General features: G+C 39.7%; 1 protein-coding gene across 1 annotated transcript in view; it reads left to right on the top strand.

Moving 5' to 3' along the window:
• ATP8B1 (ATPase phospholipid transporting 8B1) overlaps nt 1–19,381 on the top strand; it is a 111,620-nt gene extending 92,239 nt beyond the window's left edge. The window contains exons 19-28 of the mRNA XM_079783546.1: nt 52–163; nt 1,166–1,241; nt 4,554–4,686; nt 5,524–5,812; nt 9,658–9,881; nt 11,034–11,117; nt 12,098–12,343; nt 12,660–12,798; nt 14,975–15,105; nt 17,215–19,381. Coding sequence (XP_079639672.1) covers nt 52–163; nt 1,166–1,241; nt 4,554–4,686; nt 5,524–5,812; nt 9,658–9,881; nt 11,034–11,117; nt 12,098–12,343; nt 12,660–12,798; nt 14,975–15,105; nt 17,215–17,439 — 1,659 coding nt within the window. The 3' untranslated portion in view covers nt 17,440–19,381. The remainder of the gene's footprint in view (nt 1–51; nt 164–1,165; nt 1,242–4,553; nt 4,687–5,523; nt 5,813–9,657; nt 9,882–11,033; nt 11,118–12,097; nt 12,344–12,659; nt 12,799–14,974; nt 15,106–17,214) is intronic.
• The last annotated feature ends 1,524 nt before the right edge of the window (nt 19,382–20,905 follow it).

Here is a 20,905-nt window from a genome sequence, read left to right as displayed (position 1 = left end):
ATTGCTTATTTGCTAATTCATTGTTGTTGTTGTTTTTAATGTTTATTCCAGCTATTGGGAGCTACAGCTATTGAAGACAAGCTTCAGGACGGAGTCCCAGAAACCATTTCAAAACTTGCAAAAGCGGACATTAAGATCTGGGTGCTTACTGGAGACAAAAAGGGTAATTCATTGTGTAGGGAAGCATGTCTGTTAACTCGCAGATATTCAGAGTTCCTGTTTCCATGCCCGAGATGACCTTCTCAGACTTTCCATCCTGCACAGACACTGGCCTTTCTTTGGAACATCCACGCTTTCCCTAAGAAACCTTTCTCCGTTATTCCGGCCCCCCCTGTGTCCTTCCCCATACTCCCTCCTTTATTCCTTGTACTTGAGCTTCTGGTTGTGGTCAGTCTTATCTCTCCAGCCAGACAGGCTTGCTGTCCTGAGGGGCCGTCCTTTGTGTCCCTTCTGTCCGTCCCAGCACTGCCATTTGTTGGCATGGGTTAGAACAACAAACAGTGAACAACTATTATTTTCTTGCCCGTTTTATTGCTTGAAAATAAATTATAATTAACATTTTATACCCAAGGGAAGATTTTAATTTTTAAATTTAGAAATGAACGGAGTTGGTTGGGGTTGATGCTTTAATCCACGGCATTCCACAGGAAACCAGATAATTTCTCTTGCCTTGATTTACATCAGCAGTGGGTCCCACACTCTGCTAGGCTCAGGGAAGTACAGTCCCAACCTTAAAAAAATTACCAATGGATGGTAATGCAAAAGGGGGGAAAGTCTTCAATAGGAGCCTCGTGTGAATGAAGGTTGATGGAACTTGTTATCTCCTCACCCCCCCCCACCCAATAATAGAATGATTAAACCACATGAACTGAATGTGTTTAGGATTGCAGTGAACACTGATTTATTAAATAATCAGTTAATATATTTGATGCTATAGCACATTTTATTATTGAAAAGATTTCAAACCAGACTTTGAGTTATACTTACTTTATTACAGAAAGAGGGATTTTTTAAAATGTGATTTCTATACATTGTTATGGAAAAACAGCATAGTTGATTGAATCTGCCTATTTTATTAATTGAAAAAAATCATTATTCCTAGGTAAAGTTGATTATTAAGTTCATCAGTAGGAATGACATCTGACTTCATTTTTTTCTGCTGTAGAGACTGCTGAAAATATAGGATTTGCCTGTGAACTTCTTACTGAAGAAACTACTATCTGCTATGGGGAAGATATAAAGTAAGTAACGAGCCTACAGGATAAGAATAATGTCTCATTTTTATAAACACAAGACTAGGTGTAGAAGACACAGATATGGAGAGATGAGAGCTAGACTGTCACTTCGGGCAGCTTCCTCTGTTTACATGAAACAAGAGAACAACAGGCAGCTCCGAGTTACCATGGTTGTACCATAGGGCCTTATGTTGTAGGGAAACTTGGGGCCTTTATTTGCCCTTCCAGGGGCCATCGGTCCCCTTTCCTTAGAAGTTCTTGGGACTTGTCTGCTGATACAAATTAATGTGAATTACATTCATGTACTATCTTTTCTAGGAATTTTACCTTTTCAAGGGAAAATAGAAGCCCCCACAATCCTGCCTGGAGGAAAATTTTGGGGTTGGTTACATCTGTAGTCTTGTCTAGTTGGGCAGGCCTGATAGTTCAAAGGTGAAATATCTCATTGGCCCTAAATAAGAGTGCAGCGGACCTGGAAATGTATAAGGACAAAGCCCTGACTTGTTATGAAGCTACACATGTGCTGTACACAGTTACCAGGATGTGTTTGCCGCTGACTTGAGACTTAGTTCCTTTTATTCCTCAAGACTTTTCCTTACGATGCCTCAAGGCCAATTAACTAAGCCAGTGGTCGGCAAACTGTGGCTCGTGAGCCGCGGTTTGCCGCTCTGTTGACTAATGAGTTTGCCGACCACTGTATATACTACCCTTTACCTCTTTGCACACAATATGCCACAATTGCCTAATCCTCACAGCTTCCAACTACATGGTAACATTTAGTTAGTCCAGTGGTCGGCAAACTCATTAGTCAACAGAGCTGCAAACCGCCGCTCGCGAGCCGCATGTGGCTTGCGAGCCGTGGTTTGCCGACCACTGGCCTAGTCTGTTAAGATAATGAGGGAGTTGATGGTTGTTATTAGTCTTCCTTCTAATGATGATGATAGAGTTTCTGAGTTTTTTTCAGTGTATTAGGCACACTGCTAAATTAGACAAACAAAACCAGTAGCCTTATAATCTAAGTAGATCAGTTCTGTTTGAATAGAGGTATATAAATCATGCCTCTTTGTGCTTTTAGGATTTGAAAAATAGCAATGGACAAATAAATACTAATATGTTAACTTAAGTAGTTTCTTGATTTCAAGTAACCTGACTAATTACCATATGTTTTTGTTTATTTCTTGTAGATAGGAGACTTAATATATTTCTTTTTTTTAATATATATTTTATTGATTTTTTTATAGAGAGGAAGGGAGAGGGATGGAGAGTTAGAAACATCGATGAGAGAGAAACATCGATCAGTTGCCTCTTGCATGCCCCCTACTGGGGATGTGCCTGCAACCCAGGTACATGCCCTTGACCGGAATTGAACCTGGGACCCTTCAGTCCGCAGGCCGACGCTCAATCCACTGAGCCAAACCGGCCAGGGCGACTTAATATATTTCTGTTCTCTTTTTTTGAAAGTGTTGAAAGTTGGGCTCTGAGCTAAATTAGAAGAAAAAGTGAATGCAAGTAGCAGATTTTATGATCATGTTCTTAGCTCAATTTACCTTTAAGAAATGAATCATCTTGCTAGATGGGCCATCCTGTAGAATAGTTTGAATGGGTAACTTCATATTTTTCTCTTCCAGCCTTTTAGGGATCACTCCTTATTTCAACTTGAAAATAAAAATTAAATTAATGTGGAAAAATTAGTAGATAACCAATCCTTTAGAGCAGTCGTTCTCAGTGGGAGGCAAGTTTGCCTTCTATGGAACATCTGGCAATGTCTGGAGTCAGGTTGTCACAAAGGGGTGCTCGAAACATCCTACAATCCAATGGATAGCCACATTCAACAAAGAATGATCTGGCCTGAGACTGCAATCGTGTCAAGGTTGAGAAAGCTGTTCTTGAAGGTGCAAAATAATGGCTCAGTGTGTGTAATGAGGAAAGCCCTGGGCTGAGAGTTAGGGGACCTGAGTCTTCATTCTCGTTTTTCCATCAACCTGCTGCAGACAAATCACATCATCTCTGCCAGGCTTCATTTTCTTATTTGTAACATGAAGAGATTGGATAAGATCATTACAGTCTCTTCCACTCCAAAATCCTGTGCTCATTTTGTTATCACATGAATGTGTTAATGTGGTCTTCTAAATAATGTGTTGATAGAAAGCACTGAGCATTTCTCTAAACCAGACTTTATGTGGAAATAAGTTTCTTTCTGCCAAACAGCCCCCATTTATAATACAGTAGGGTTCACCCCAGTATTATAGTTCAGATTAAGATTGCCTTCCTTCTGTTTTGTGTGTGTGTGTGTGTGTGTGTGAATATATTTTCAATTTTATCTTTCTTGTGCTGTTTTTGGCAAATGATGAAGTACCAAGAACATGGTGCCCCCATAGTGGAGGAATTAAGACTTAGTTAGGTTGTATATCACTCATTTAAAAATGGGCAAAGGACTTGAATCGACATTTCTCCGAAGAGGATATAAAAATGGCCAACAAGCATGTGAAATGATGTTCAACATCACTAATTATGAGGGAAATGCAAATTAAAAGTACAATAAGATATCACTTCACATCATTAGGATAGCTATTATATATATTGAGTGTGGGCAAGGATATGGAGCAATTGGGACTCTTTGTTCACTGCTAGTAGGAATGTAAAATGGTGCAGTCACTATGGAAATGGTAGGGTGGTTCCTCGAAAAAATTAAAAATGAAGTTACCATATGATCCAGCAATCCCACCTCTGGGTATTATCCCAAAGAACTAAAAGCAGGGACTCAAAGAGAATATTTGCACACCCATGTTTATAGCAGCACTATTTACAATTGCCAAGAGTAGAAGCAAGCCAAATGTCCATCATTGTATGAATGGATACACAAAATGTTGTTCACCCTTAAAAAAGAAAGGAAATTCTGACAAATGCTACAACATAGATGAATCTTGAGGATATTATGCTAAGTGAAATAAGCCAGACACAAAAAGAGAAATACTGTATGATTTCATTTTATATGAGTTATCTAGAGTGGTCAAATTTATAGAAACAAAGTAGAATGGTGAGTAGCAGGGGTTGGGGGAAGGAGGATTGGGGAGCTGTTTAATGGGTATAGAGTTTCAGTTTTGAGAGATGAAAAAGTTCTGGATATTGGTTCTACAACAATGTGAATATACTTAACACTATTGAACTGTACACTTAGAAATAGTTAATGATAAATTTTATGTTATTTTTTTTAACCAAAATGTTAAAAAAAGATTATACTAGTATGCCAAAATTATCTCACAGTCAAGGGCCTGTTTACAGCCCTGTACTTTAAACACTTCAATTTCTTTTCCCCAGTGCTCTTCTTAACACAAGAATAGAAAACCAGAGGAATAAAGGTGGAGTATATGCAAAATTTGTACCCCAGGTGCAGGAACCTTTTTTTCCACCCGGCGGAAACCGTGCCTTAATAATCACTGGCTCTTGGTTGGTACGTATATCATTAGGGTGTCTGTGCCTTTGGCTCAAACTAAAGCAGTTCATTATGGACCAATTTTAGATGGTTTGCCATATTAACTACCAACCCAAAAATCTTTTAGCCAATAAATGAAAATGCAATTTCCCAAGTTTGAAACTTAATGTTCTAAGGTACATGAAAGGAATTACACCAAACTGGTAATAGTGGTTATACCTGATTTATCAATTAATGGTATGGTTATTTTAAATTTTCTTCTTTGTACATTTTTCTATTTCCTAATTTTTATAGTAAATTTTATATAAATAGAACAATGTAATCAATGCTATAATACAGTGGTCGGCAAACTCATTAGTCAACAGAGCCAAATATCAACAGTACAACGATTGAAATTTCTTTTGAGAGCCAAATTTTTTAAACTTAAACTATATAGGTAGGTACATTGTTATTAACTTAATTAGGGTACTCCTAAGCTGGCCTTTGCTAAAAACTCCAGGGGCCAAAGAGCCGCATGTGACTCGCGAGCCAGTTTGCCGACCACTGCTATAATCCAAAAATTATCCTTTCCCATCATCAAAATCTTGGGAAATGGGACTTTTTTTTAATAAGAATAGTTTATTGAGTTTTAGAGAGAGTGGGAGAGAGAGAACCATCAATTGGCTACCTCCTGCATGTCCCTTAGCAGGGATCAAGCCTGCAACCCAGGCATGTATCCTGACCGGAATCAAACCGGCAACCTTTTGGTGCATGGGATAATGCCCAACCAACTGAGCTACCTGGCCAGGGCGGGAAATGGGACTCTTGATATAAAAACTAAAATGGTAGTAATTCTTTCCCTCTGTGATTTCACAGAATGAAATTCTTCTAGAGAAAAAGACCAAGACAGGTAATATTCTGAAGCTGAAGTTCCCAAGGACAGAAGAAGAAAGACGAATGCGGACGCAAAGCAAAAGGAGGCTGGAAGCCAAAAAAGAGCAGAGGCAGAAGAACTTTGTTGACTTGGCCTGCGAGTGCAGTGCGGTCATCTGCTGCCGGGTCACCCCCAAGCAGAAGGCCATGGTGGTGGACCTGGTGAAGAGGTACAAGAAAGCCATCACGTTGGCGATTGGAGACGGAGCCAATGATGTAAACATGATCAAAAGTGAGTCTTACACGGACAGCCAATGCAACCCGAATTACTAAATTGATGGCAGGATCAGTTTTGAGGGTAGTTTTTTCCAATCTTATTGCTCGGGCTTTCCTAAAGCACATATTTAATAAAGGTGCCCTACCGGGAGGGCTACACCTGTGACCCTGCCCTCGGGTAGTTTACAGCCCATCCGGTAGGAGAGAGCAGGCATGACAGTGCTCCCCACAGAATGCCAACTAGAAAACGAGTTCCATATGGTTGAATTTATCCTTGTTTCCTTCTTTTATGTGTTTGGATTTTTTTTTTCCTCTCCTTCAGCTTCTCCCATGTTTCTTTGGGGCTTATTAAAAGTCCTGCTATGTGATCAGTTTTGTGACGCTTGGTATAATTGTTGAACTCTTTCTGGTATTTGTTTTGAGATTATTCTCCCTCCCCTAAGCATTATTTTCTGGGGCTTTCTTCTTGCCTTTGATAAATCTGTTAGAACTTCACCATTGGGAGACCTGCAGTGAGCTCAGAGTAACACATTTGGCATTGAAGCAAAGCTCCGAAATAGTCTCACCTATTTCTTGACCTCCCTGAAAGACTGCCGAGGGTCCTTCATACAGAGAAACACAGTCGTGTGGGTATTAAAGGATGTAGAACCAAACCTCATCGACACGTCTGAATCCTGGTCCTTTTTCCCTCCCTATATTACTTAAGGGTGATCTTGTAATGAAAATACCCAAAGTAGGGAGACTTGAATACCTCTCATCCTACTGCCAACATGCTCATCTGAAAACAAGAAAATTATCTCCGATGTCACCTCCAGCTTTGTGATGTTATTAGGATGAACGATTATATGACTACATGTGTATATGCATATCCTGTTGTGCTAGGTATCTTAATGCATTATGTATAACTAGATTTTATATTCAGCCTCTGTTGTGACTCATGCATCTGTCTTTCTTTTCTTAGAGTCTCTTCTCCTCCTTGACATATACTAAGAGTATTCCAACTTTATCTTCTTCAACAGGAGTCAGCTGTATGATGTACGTCTTCTTGCTTTTTTATTATGTGTATCTATCGCCACTACCAGTTTAATTCCTCTGTACTGTGTTTTGCATGTGCTTGTGCTACCATGCAAATGGCATTTCTTGCTCTGAATTAGATCTATTTCCTCTGTACCTAGCTCTTTCTCTCCCATCATATATCATTAACTCAACTAGCTGTGCCAAAAAGAGCAAGGAACTCAAACATGATCTGTATTCAGTTATACTGCAGACTCCTAGATGTCTGGGGAGGCGGGGAGGGTTACCTTACAGATTTACCCTCTGGTTTACGATTTAGACTTGAAAATGTTTTGTTCCTCTGAGTTCACCAACTGAGAGCAAAGGGATCACAGAAGTCAACATAGATCTTAGAGACTTGTTTTTCTTAAGTTGTCTTACCAATTTTATTAAGCTGTTAGGGCAGGTGCTTTTATATATAACCTATGGAGCATCCATTTGCGACAAAAATCAAGGAAACTCTGAGGTCTCCTTGGAAGTCAGTAGCTTTATCCAAGTATTTTTAGTGCCTTTTTGTACTTTTCAAAAAAACTAATTTCTTTCAGCTGCATCAAGAACAATGTACAGTGGTGAGGGGGATATTTGTTGTTTATAAAAAAGTAGAGTGAAATTTAAATGTCAGAAAAAAAATCTGACCATTGGCTAACAGATTTCATGTTTAGCAGTACAGTAGAAGTAGAGGAAATTGCAACCCACCATGTTCCTTCCCCTAGCAAGGATCCTAGGATTCTCATAAGCTGCCCTCTCCCTCTTGTGCCTAAAGATGTCTACTGACTGGTGGGTGGTTTTTCTAAGACCCCGAGAATGAACAAGCTTGAGGAAATGATCTGTTTGTTAAGGAATTATGGAGTCTTTTGAAGAGGCATTTAAAACCATATTTGGAACTTCAGAAAAATCTATATTTAGATTTTAGGGAGAAAGCCAGTGTGGCCTTATGAAGTGCATCTGTTCAGTTGCCTTGAATCACCCTGTGAATCATTTCACACACTGTCCTTGGTCTGCTCAGCAGAAAGTTTGGCAGGAACTTCTTCGGCCTCAGCTCCAACATAATCTCAACATTTCCCTCTGTGGCTTGTTCAGGAAAGGAAGCCGTGGTTGGATAGGAAAGAGGAGTTGGTCATCATGATCAGTCAGGTGAACTATTTGTGTGCGTTGAAAGAGGTCATAAATATTGAATGAGATGCAATTTATTCTATTTTTTAGAATTGTATAATATTGTCGGAAACCTTGGTTTGCACAAGTGGCTCCATTTTGAATTTGCCAGACCTCGTGTTCTGCAAATGGGGGAGGGTTTTTGAAGCTTCTTTTAGTTGGAAACCCTGCTGGGTTGGCAGTCACTTCTCAGGGTCTGAGTAATAGGTTGTGTTCTCCAAACACATGTTCTCTTGAATGATCTCACTGTCTGTCTTTCCTCTCATGACTTCTGAGACCTAGAAAAAAATGTGCAATTCTCTACATTGAATATGCAATTTAATGACTATTGGAACGATGGATAAAATGCTGACTCGTTTTTTATCTATTCCGGAAACCTTCCCCACTACATAAAAAAAAAAAGAGTGTCTTAAGGTAATGGTAGGCTATAAATAAGTTTTTGAAAGTTTAATAGTAACTTAATTAAAACTGTTTTGATTACTTGTGTTGGGGAATAACTAACACTAGCTTAAGACAAAAGATATTTATTTTAAAAGATACAAAGTTGTCTCATGCTGCCCAAGAAGGCCAGGCCTCAGAAGATGTTGGAGCCAGGACCTGGGGCTTCCCCAGGAATCCCATGTCTGTCTGTCTCTCCCTCTCTCTAAATGACATTTCTCTGCCTTCAGAACCCCTCAGAAATATATCCATCCCACACCTTAAGAATTTACATGTTTAAGTTTTAAACGTAAACACATCCAAATCCTAATTCCAAATGCCCAGAGACTGATTGGCCCAGCTTATGTCTTCTGTCAGTCAGAGCACAGGACAGGAAACAGACACCTTGAGGTCCTTTAAGCAGAAAGTGATTAATACAGGGGCCAGGGTACTCAAAACAGCTCTGGATGGACTGAAAAAGCTGGTTTTAGGCTGCGCATCTAACATCTAGTATTCCTCACTAGAGGAGATTCTACTGTGAGGGTCCTCTGCAAAGCTTTTCAAGTAAGAAGCCTCTGCAGCTTTCAATGAACCTAAGGCAGTGTCTCTGATTGTCCAAACCTCTTTCAGTCAACATTTGACAGCCGGAGAATGGACATGAACTCTGTTGTAGAAATGCCAAAATAGGAAGTGATGCTGGGCTTCGATTCACTTCTCCCAAGTATTAAGGGGATCAAAACAGTGGAACTTAATTCACAAAGAACCTAGCGGTAAGGGAATCTGGGCAATGTAGGGTTTTTATTGGCATCCCCATCTTCAATTAGAACAGGATGGAATGAAGCTTGAGAGAGTCAATTCATAGTATCCACCTCAGATTATGTGTCTGCCCACAGCTGACTCAGCTGTGGTGGGGAGTCAGAGACACATTAGGGCTCACCCTTTGGGTGAGAAGGATGGTTTATGAGCTGGGCAGATAATCTGACTGGAATTCCGCATTCACCTGAGATCCTTTCACAAATGTTCATGAAGGCACAACCATGTGCACTATTTGGCAACTACTACCTCTGACTTTGAAATTAATTCAGAAGCTGGAGTGGAGGCTAGAGAGCAAGAATTTTCATATTTATTATTCCATGAATGTCTCTTTTTTTTTTTTTTTGCCATGGAAACATTATCACCTCAATGTTTTGCCTTCAAATAGGCTTACGACTAACAGTATCTTCTCCCTCTGCCCCATAGCTGCCCACATCGGTGTTGGAATAAGTGGACAAGAAGGCATGCAAGCTGTGATGTCCAGTGACTATTCCTTTGCTCAGTTCAGATACCTGCAGAGACTGCTATTGGTGCATGGCCGGTGGTCTTACATCAGGATGTGCAAGTTCCTACGATACTTCTTTTACAAAAACTTTGCATTTACTTTGGTTCATTTCTGGTACTCCTTCTTCAATGGGTACTCTGCACAGGTAATATTTATTTATTTGATTGGCAGTTTTTGGTGTTCTGTCTCTTAATAGCTGAGGCACAGATTAAGATATGGATTACTTTTCTAAAGTGTTTCTGGTGCTTTAACAATGTCTTATTTTGCCTTTAAAGGGGTAGGGTTTTTTCCTGGTCTGTTGACTTTTTTTTCTGTCAGTCAGCGCGCAGGACAGGTCCTTTAGGCGGGAAGTGATTAATACAGTGATGAATGCCTTCACCCTAAATGTTTTTTCTAAGTTACCTTGCCATTAAAGAACAGTGATAACAAATTGTTCAACTTTGCTAATATAAAAAAGTATATCGTGACCAAGGCTAAAGGCATTATGCAAATTTTAGATGACCATAGATGACCATATTATGTCTCCGTTTGTTTGGACTTTTAGTTTTTGCTGTAACAGTAATGGTGGGCATATGTAATATGTCAAAATGGTGATACAGCAGTTAAATATCATTAGTGAAAAATGAACCTAAGCCAGTGTCTCTGATTGTCCAAACCTCTTTGATGCTATGTCACAGACAAATGGTTATCAGAACAGCCTCAGGAACCCGGGCCAGGAGTGACCTTGAGCAGGGCTGGCGCCTTCTTCCTGTTCCCATGCAGGACTGTATATACAACTGCTGGTGCTGAGTAAGCCCGTTTCCTCTGCCCCACCCCGAGGATGGGTGTGTGCACAGCCTTACTTATCCCTTTCAGAAGCATAGTTCTTATATTCAGCCGAATTCTGTTTTAGGAAGTGTTTGAATGGCCATACTGGACTTGCAAGATAAAAGTAAAGAAGATTTGAATGGTATTTGTGCGCTTTTGAATGGGTTTTATGTATTCTCATTCATTAAGGGACATAAAAAGGATTCAAACACTGACTCGGTTTCTAACTTTATTAAAATAGAATAGACTCCTTTCCCCAAATGTGTTGGGGTACATCACCCCACTCATTTAGGGGGAAGTTAGTTTCTGTGGAATGGTTTTCTATTCTGCCCATTACATAGAAACAGACTCATGCCGTCTGCAGGTGCAGAGATAGGGCAGAAGTCCCACTCAACATGGGACATCCTTGCTTTGACAGAGCAGATGAATGCATGTTGACTAGGCTGCCAGTGTTTCCTGGTTGGTGACACACTCTGTAATCTCCTCCCAGACTGCGTATGAAGACTGGTTCATCACCCTCTACAACGTGCTGTACTCCAGCCTGCCCGTGCTCCTCATGGGGCTGCTCGACCAGGTAGGGGCCTTGTGCTGACAGGGACACTCTGTACACCTCTTAAAGAAGGTCAATGCAAATTTTTTTTAAATATATTTTTATTGATTTCAGAGAGGAAGGGAAAGAGAGGTAGAGATAGAAACATCAGTGATAAGAGAGAATCAAAGCAAATATTTTGATGCATTCTTTTGGTTTTCACTTGGTTCTGAGTAAACCCTATTATAGTTCTGGTGTCCAGCAACAAGAGTAACTGCTGTGCTTCTTGTTGAATGGTAAGAAAAGAGAAGTTCTGTGCCTGGGTTGAATCACTGACCGGAGTTGATAATCTTCCTTTGGACACTAAGACTTTCTTGATAAGACACTTGACAGTATAGTATGTCTCTATAATAACCTATTCATTTTAAAATAAATTATTTTACAACTTTCTAAGTCTTATGTGTTTAATTCCCAGATTACTACATTATACATTTTATCTAGTAGTAATTCTTAAAGAAAGTGCTTTAATGAATAAAAAGAATAATTTGGAATGAGCTCATCAACTTGTGTATGAAAATACTTCCCCAAATAATTAGAAACAATATATTTTCTGAGGAAGGAAAAATAGCCTCCCTACATTTTTTTACATTACTGATTTATTTTCTTTCCATAAATAGCAAATTACTTCCTTAGACTAATGTAATGATGTTGATCTCTGTACAGTGAAACTATTCATAAGTTATCTTGTTTAATTTTTGCCTTCATAAAACCTAAGTTGGTTAGAGTGTTGTCCCCATATGCCAAGGTTATGGGTGGATCTCCAGTCACAGGGCACATACAAGAAGCAACCAATGAATGCATAAATTAGTGAAACAAATCAATATTTCTTTCTCTCTCTCCCCCCCCCCTTCCTCTCTCTAATTCAAATAAATAAATACCTTGTGACATGTAAGCATGTAAGTTTTCTCTGAGCTCTTTGATTCTTCGTGGACAGTACACAACTCTTCTTGTGTTTCCCCCTTAAGGATGTGAGTGACAAACTGAGTCTCCGATTCCCTGGACTATATGTAGTGGGACAAAGAGATTTATTATTCAACTATAAGAAATTCTTCGTAAGCTTACTGCATGGGGTTTTAACATCGATGATCCTCTTCTTCATACCGCTGGGAGCTTATCTACAAACCGTGGGACAGGATGGAGAGGCGCCTTCAGATTACCAATCTTTTGCTGTCACAATCGCCTCTGCTCTCGTGATAACAGTCAATTTCCAGGTGCGTGGTTTTAGTCACCTGTTTTCAGTATCTGTTGGTGCCTGTATTTCCATACAGACCAGTGTGCGCATCCAGCGGGCTCTCCCTCTCCCTCCAACTGAGCCTCTGCCGTTTTACACAATATGACTGCTGTTTTCACTCCTGATAACCAAACACATTTCCTACTTCTTGCTTGAGCCAAGGATAGTTTGATTGGTCAGTATTCCAGCCAAATCATGCCTACGTTACTGAATTCTGTTTTTCAGAGTCCTTAGCTCCTTTATTTCTTGCTACCTCCCCAAAGTGAATGCTCTGTTTTTCTCTGGTTTCCCAACAGATTGGCTTGGATACTTCTTACTGGACTTTTGTGAATGCTTTTTCAATTTTTGGAAGCATTGCACTTTACTTTGGCATCATGTTTGACTTACATAGTGCTGGAATACATGTTCTCTTTCCATCTGCATTTAAATTTACAGGTTGGTATTTTCTTTCTAAATTCCAAAAATAAATGTACAGAAAATTTTCAAATTATAAATTATTGCTAGGGAAAACTAATATCCTGAGAAGAAATTGAGTGGTGGTAGTTTGGAAGAGTGGTAATGTAATGTGAGGAAAGCAAATTAAAATAAACTTAAGATATAATTGTGTATCTGTTAAGTTAGATAAAAGCCCGCCCCCATAAAACCTAATATTGGTAGCTTATTGGGGAACAGAATACATGTATTGCTGGTAGCACAATAATACAGTTTACTTATTCCAAAACACTATCTGGAAAAAAAAATGAACTATTCAATTATTTGTACACTTTGAGAAGTATTTCCACTTGGGGAAAATACTTTAAGGTAAAACACATCAAATTTTGGAAAGGTAATCTGTACAAACATTGTATCACAACATTTCTAATTATGTTTTGAAAATGGAAATAACCCAAAGGCCTAAGAATATAAAATTATCTAATCCAAGTATGAATTCCATACCATAGAATTCCAGAACTCAAAAGTGGGCTACATTGCCCGGCTGGTGTTGCTCAGTGGTTGAGTGTTGACCTATGAACCAGGAGGTCACAGTTCAATTCCCAGTTAGGGCACATGCCCAGGTTTCGGGCTCAGTCTCCAGTGAGGGGTGTGCAGAAGGTAGGCAATTGGTGATTCTCTTTCATCATTGATGTTTCTATCTCTCCCTCTCCTTTTCTTGCTGAAAAAAAATTTTTTTAATTTTTTAAATATATTTTTATTTCAGAGAGGAATGGAGAGGAAGAGAGAGAAACATCAATGATGAGAGAGAATCATTGATCGGCTGCCTCCTGCACGCCCCCCACTGGGGATAGAGCCCACAACCCGGGCATGTGCCCTTGACCAGAATAGAACCCGGGACCTTTCAGTCCATAGGCCGACGCTCCATCCACTGAGCCAATCCAGCTAGGGCTATAAAAAAAAATTGTTTTAAGTGGACTACATTGGAGATATGTTTTCAGAGCAATAAATACAGTTACAGAAAACACAATAGTTTACAACTGTGTAAAATATAGGACAAATTGACAAATGCTGGAATGAATTTGAGTTTATAAATATAAATATTATAAATAACTATCATGAATTGGAAATTATGAACTTCTTATTTTGGATAGAGTATCTTGGACTTACAATGGCAAAAAATCCCCATAAACTCCGTTTCCTGTAAAAGATGAATTGTTTCTTTTTTTACAACCAGTTTTGGCTTGTAAAAGATGGTTGCTGTGGTAACCCTTTTCTTCTTGGGATTGAGATCATTTTTTAAAATTACATTTTTCTTTAGTGACTTGGTTTTAAAATTTAGTGACTTAGACTATTCCTATAGATATTGGTTTTTAAACCCAGACACATTTATCAATGTAGAAACCACATTTTAAAAACTATACCTGAAACCTATATAATTTTATTAACCAATGTCACCCCAATACATGCAATAAAAAATAAAATCTAAAAAAAGACCATTATTTTTAGAAACTTACAGTATAAATACAATGTTGTGTAAAAAATTTGGCTCTAGTTTTAAAATTGAGTAGTATCTGTGATGATCCGATTGTATTATAGAAATGAATGGTTACTTCCTCTGACATCAACTAGAAGCCGAATTGCAGTGGGAAATGCCTGTCTCTCGTTAGTCCGATGTGGGTCTTAATTAGGGAGTTGCCATAGCATGACTCAATTCCCTTCCATGGCAAAGAGGGAATACTCATCTCTCAGAACTGATTACATGGCATGATCTGTGTCAGACACCTACTACAAAGCCTAGCACACAAATGGCAATATTAGTATTTGGAGTTTCAAACCAAAACTATGAATAGGAAAGAGCTGTTTTAAGTTCCTGAAAAAAGTCAGATTGCCTACTTCTGTATTTTTAATCAATGCATCCTGTCAACAAATGCACTTTTTTCCCCCTTATTTGTTCACTTATGCACATTGGTCTTGTTCCAGAGACTTTAAGCAAAGCAAAATTTGGAAGGTAATCTGATTTTAAAATGTTGATTCCGTAAGCAGTGACGGGATGTTTTGGAAGGGTAATCTGCTTCTTGTAAAACTTCCACAGAGAATCCAATTATGGACAATGGAACAGGAACTGTGTCCCTAGGATGGAAGGACCCCTGTGACCCTTTCTCCACATTTCTTACAGGCACAGCTTCAAATGCTCTGAGACAGCCATACATTTGGTTGACCATCATTTTGACTGTTGCAGTGTGCTTACTGCCCGTCGTTGCCATCCGCTTCCTGTCCATGACCATATGGCCATCAGAAAGTGATAAGGTACAGAAAAAATACTCTTTGTCCTAGCTCTGCGTGCCCCTCACAAAAATCAAAAGAGCATTTCCTACTCTGGCTGGTTTTGCTGAGTGGTTAGAGGGTCAGCCTACAGACAGAAGGGTCTTGGGTTCAATTCTAGGTCAAGGGCACATACATCGGTTGCAAGTTAGATCTCAGGCCCCAGTTGGGGCACGAGCAGGAGGCAATCAACAGATGTGTCTCTCTCACATCGATGTTTCTCTCTCTCCCTCTCCTCCCTCTCTTCCACTCTCTCTAAAAAAAAATCTATGGAAAAAATATTACTGGGTGAGGATTAAAAGAAAAAAGCTTAAAAACAGCTTTCCTGCACATGTCTAAGCTTTTGGGAAGTTTGGTGTGAACATTTTTTTATGACTACTTCTCTTTCGTTAGCTCCATCTTGCAAATAAGTCATTTGGGGTAAGCATTTTTGTTTGCTCACTTTTTGTTACAAAAATTATCAAACCTAAAAGGGAGAATGGTATAGAACCCCCATATATCTATCTTCTCGATTTAACAATTACACTAATAGCATTCTGCCATGCAGATAGGTTCGCGTTTCTTTCTTCATTTAAAGAAAAATGTCACCTTGTAGCTGGATCCTTTGAGATACAAGAAAGCTGTAGCTGAGCAATAATGTGGCTGAACAACTCACAAAATAATTAGCAGGCTTTGGGCTCTGTTGATGAGCAATTTAATGCCATCAAAAAGTACTGGGGTTCTTTTCATCTCTCCCCTCTGCTATTTTCATCTTGAAGTGAAAGGATGGATCCTCAGCAGTTCCAGCATCGCTGCATCCTGACATGTCTATATCCAGGGAATTACTCTATCATTTTCCCTTTAGGAGCCTGGAGACTTCCTGGAAGGGCCAGACCCACTTCCCTCCAGTCTCATTGGCCAGAATTAAGTCACATGCTCATTCCTGGCCTAGTACTGAGCAAGGGAAATCAATCAGTCCCAGCCCTGGGAGTGGCATCCAGGTCCCAGGAGGAATGCGACTGTATGGAGCACAGGGTACCGGAATAAATTCAGTGTCCATCAGAGAGTAGGTGCTAGGTAGGCCACCTGCAGTAACCGCTGGATCTCCCTTTTCCACTGACAAGTGTATGCAGTAGCAACGAGGGAAAGAATTTTCTCCTGAACCCCAATCAGTCTGATTTAGGAATTGGAAAGAGTACGAACTTAGGAGCTTAGGTTCCCCATCTTCTAGCTCCAAGATCTAAACTTCACATCCTCACATAACACTTCCTCCCCATCTCTCTCTCTCTCTCTCTCTCTCTCTCTCTCTCTCACACACACACACACACACACACACACACACACACACACACAATCTCTCTCCCCCTCCCTCCCTCCCCATTTTCTCATCTATAAAGTGAGGGTGGTGATGCCCGCCTCAGCATGTTGTGGGAAAGCCTGGTATAGGTCCTCCATTGACATTTTTTTTTTAATTTCTTTATTGATTAAGGTATCACATATTTGTCCTTGTCCCCCCATTCCCATCCCACACCCCTCCCCACACATGCCCCCACCCCCCTGTTGTCCTTAACCGCTGGTTAGGCTCATATGCCTGCACGCAAGTCCTTTGGTTGATCTCCCCCTTTACCCCCACCCTTCCCTACCCTCCCCCTGAGGCCCGACAGTCTGATCCATGCCTCCTTGTTTCTGGTTCTGTTCTTGTTCATCAGTCTATGTTGTTCATTATTTCCCCTAGATGAGTGAGATCATGTGCTATTAGAAATACACTTATAAGAACCGAAAATGAGACAAGCAATAATGGTTATGGTGACAGGCAAATGAATCAGTGTGTAGTGAGTTTCTTTCTGGGCCAACAGTTCTTTTGAGACCCAATTTCAATGTCCAACAGTTCCTTATGTGTACATGTCGGCACTGACTTTTCAGTTCTGGATGGTGGACAAATGGTGGTAATGCAGGTCCGACTCTGTCCGGTTTGGTCCTGGGCAATCTGCAGTGATGCACAGCTGCTAACTGCTAGTATCCTGTCCCCGTCCTGTTGGCCAGGCTTCTTCTGCCTTCACCTCCATTCCGTCAGCCCGTTCCTTTTAGCCTTGACCCCTCTCTCTCCCTCTGTAGATTCAGAAGCATCGCAAACGATTAAAAGCAGAAGAGCAGTGGAAGCGGCGGCCATACGTGTTCCGTCGTGGCATGTCCTCCAGGCGCTCGGCCTATGCCTTCTCCCACCAGCGGGGTTACGCGGACCTCATCTCCACGGGGCGCAGCATCCGCAAGAAGCGCTCGCCCCTGGACGCAATAATCGCTGATGGGACCGCGGAGTACAGGCGAACTGTGGAGAGTTGATGCACCAGCCTCAAACTGCCCGGAGCAAAACAATCATCCAGAGGAAATGTCTTTTTTTTTTTTTTTTTTTTTTTTTTTGTATGAAACTCTCAGGACTAGTTTTAAAAAAACTGAACTTGTCACAAGGATTTTGAAGACATAATCTTGTTGACAAACTACTTGGGTTGGACTATTAAGCAATAGCAAATCCAAGAATATACCTTTTTAAAAGTCCTATTGTTCAATTGTTTATGTTTATTAGGATTCAAAGGGAAATTTGTAAGCCAGTCTCAATCTAGAACAGAATTAGAAAATGTCTTGTATTTCAATTCAAATGGTATTGCATTATAAAATTTGAATTCGATATTGCAGTCTGGGATCTTCAATGAGATTTTCCCTGAGGCTCATATATATACACATACCACCTTTTAACCAAGATCTTTCATTTATGATGGTAGTGACAAAAGATTCATGAATGTTCATCACCTGGAGCTCAGTGGTCCAATGCTTTTTCAGGGTTGTAATGGTTTCATGTTCTCAAATTGGTTTAATAATTCAATCAAGGAAAATTACTTCAGATTTTGTAAGTACAAGGTTTTAGTCTGTTTTAGTTTACTACGAGGTTAAAATAGCACATTGCATACCTTTACTCTTACTATTCCATATTACTTTAGCCACTTTATGTAGTTCTGGGTGAGTTTGTTCCCTACTTTCTTAAAAAAAAAGGATTTAAATATGTATGGGCTTTTTAAAAAAAGTTTTAAAAAACTGAGGATATCAGTGATAAGTTGCAAAATATTTTGCAAAGCTTTCTTTTGAAAAGCAAACTTTGTGCCTACCTATATGTAAAGTATTTTATAAGAGACTTTACTATATGTAAAGTATTTAACAGAGACCTCATTCTTTTACACTTGTTAGACCTTGAGAGAAAAGGGCTGTTGGTAGCTACATTTCTAAGACTGAGAGGCAAAAGTTATTTTTCCAGAAGCTTTTCTCATTCTGTTTTTCACGGTTTCCATATTTTAGTGAAGATGCAGAAGTGTTTTCAATAATTCTGTTCTTTAGGCTGTGAACATTCACAGTATCTGTCCCATTGAATTGCTATGAGGAAATCTCAGCATGTACATAGTTCATTTTCTAGGTATGATAAAAGAATGTATGGCTCTTTATGAAAGCAAATTTCTGAAAGTTTACAACTTCTCTTTATCTTGTAAATTTAAAAAAATTGTAAGTTGTTTTGTGTGTGTTTGTAAAGAAAAGTTAGCTTGTGTAATTCTGTTTCAGATTTCTCTCCCATTTTGTGAATTGTGGGAAAGTTCGAGAATGCAAATGTGTCAAAGACTTATGTTGCGGGGTGCAATATTAACAATTTTAAAATTGCTTTGGATAAATTATTTCTACATTCTGTAAATCTGAGATTTAATGTATATTTTTGTTTAAAAAAATAAATGATTTAGTAAAATCTTTGGAAAATATAATCTTTTAAAATATCTTTTAAGTTGGGTTATTTATTTTACAGTTGTATAGATGACATAAGAATCTAAGCCTGCAAGGTTCCTAAAGGAACTAAGGGGTCCTCAGGTGGTGAGGAAGAAGCAGAGTACTATGTGTTAGGGGAGAAGTGACTGAGAAAAGGTGATCAGACTTGTAAAGTCTCAGGGTATGGGTTCCAATGGCAGAGTTGAGAGGATTAACTCCCATTGTAAAAGAAATTTTACTGTGGGTCTAATGCTAATGATAAGGAGAAATCTCTCATGAAAGAGTCAATAGATGTGGTACCCAACCTTCAACAACCGCCCTGATTACTCAGCAGCCCTCAACCTGGAGGCAAGAGCTCCACCGCAAGCAACTCGCTGACGGCTCAGAGGATGGTAAGCTTTCTCTTAGCAACATGTTTAAGTTTAGGTATGTGCATTGTTTTGTTTTTAGGTGTAATACTACTGCGCACTTAATGGACTACGTTATAGTGTAAACATAACTTTTATGTGCACTGGGAAACCAATAAATTAGTGTGACTTGCTTTATTGTAACACTCTCTTTATTACAGTGCTCTGGAACCAAACCTGCACTATCAACAAGGGAGGCCTGCGTATCATTTACTTCAAAGGAAGCTGCAGAGAGAGAGAGAGAGAAAAGTGGGTAGTGAGACTTTTAAAAATTGAATTTTCTTTTTAAACTTTTTTAGTTTTGAACCATATGAATAGATTATCCACGCCAAAAATTAAATAACAATATAAATGGTTATTAAGCCAAAAAAATGGTAGTTTGAGTTGGTATTTTTCCCACTGAACATTACAAATCCTCTCAAACTTAGAATCTCCCTAGCCCACAAATTTCTAGACCAGCAACCCATAGCTCTCTACTTTGCCCCTTTGGGTGACCTGGGAAGCATCCTGTTCATGGTTATAGACTGAGCAGTGGGCTTTGTTAGGCCATTTATATGCAAACAGGTTTTCTTTGCCTTCAGAAAAGCCTGGGTAACATTTTTTTAAAAATATATTTTTATTGATTTCAGAGAGTGAGAGTGAGAGAGAGATAGAAACATCAATGATGAGAGAGAATCTGATTGCCTGCCTCCTGCAGGCCCTCTACTGGGGATGGAGCCCCACAACGCCAGTATATGCCCTGACCAGGAATCGAACCGTGACCTTCTGAGCCACGCCAGCTGGGCCTCTCTCTCTCTCTCTCTCTCTCTCTCTCTCTCTCTCTCTCTCTCTCTCTCTCTCTCTCCATATATATATATATATATATATATATATATATATATATATATATGCGCCAAATTCAGGATATGGGCTACTCACTCCAGATAACCTGTTCAGGATCTCCAGTTGGAGAGATTACCCATGTTCCTTTTGGCCCTGATACTGTTAAGCAGTATCACCCTGTAAGTGCTGTCATAAACCCTGGAACGTCTCCCTGTGTCTTTTCCACCCAGGGATTAAAGATATTGGATCTGGCTTGTGAGGCCAACATGGGAGAGATCTTTAGTCCAGCATTTCTCATCAGGAATCAATTCTCCTAGGTGCTCAACCTTTAGAAAAGAGGTTGATTTGCCCACTGGGAGTCGTCTTGCAGTTTCATTCTAAAGTGGTTCTGCTGAGCCAAGGTGCATAATGAATAAGCCAGTCTATGGAAATCCTATAGGAGGTTTGGGGTTACCATCCGCTTTGGGATTCCACCTACCTTCAGCTTCCTTAGTTAAACTTTGTGTGACCAACATGAAAATACATGCTTATTGGAGTGTAATACAGTATCACTAAGGACTATTTCTAAAGGTAGAGTTTTGGTTCCAATTCCTGGAAAACTTGTATCAGGATTTTATCCTTGCAAACATCGTGAATAAAGGCAGACCAAGAAGAGCTCTTTTCAATTGTCTGCGTATGTTCAAGACGGGGACATTTCTTAGCATTTTGTGACTTGGGGTGACCTGCTCCAACAGCAAAAAGCCTCTTAAATCAAGAAAGCAGCAGCAGGGCCTCGGAGA

Source organism: Cnephaeus nilssonii (assembly GCF_951640355.1).
Source record: "Cnephaeus nilssonii genome assembly, chromosome: 11".
Taxonomy (NCBI): Eukaryota; Metazoa; Chordata; class Mammalia; order Chiroptera; family Vespertilionidae; genus Cnephaeus; species Cnephaeus nilssonii.
Note: the sequence above shows the minus strand (reverse complement) of the source record. Positions and strands in the feature narration are given on the sequence as shown.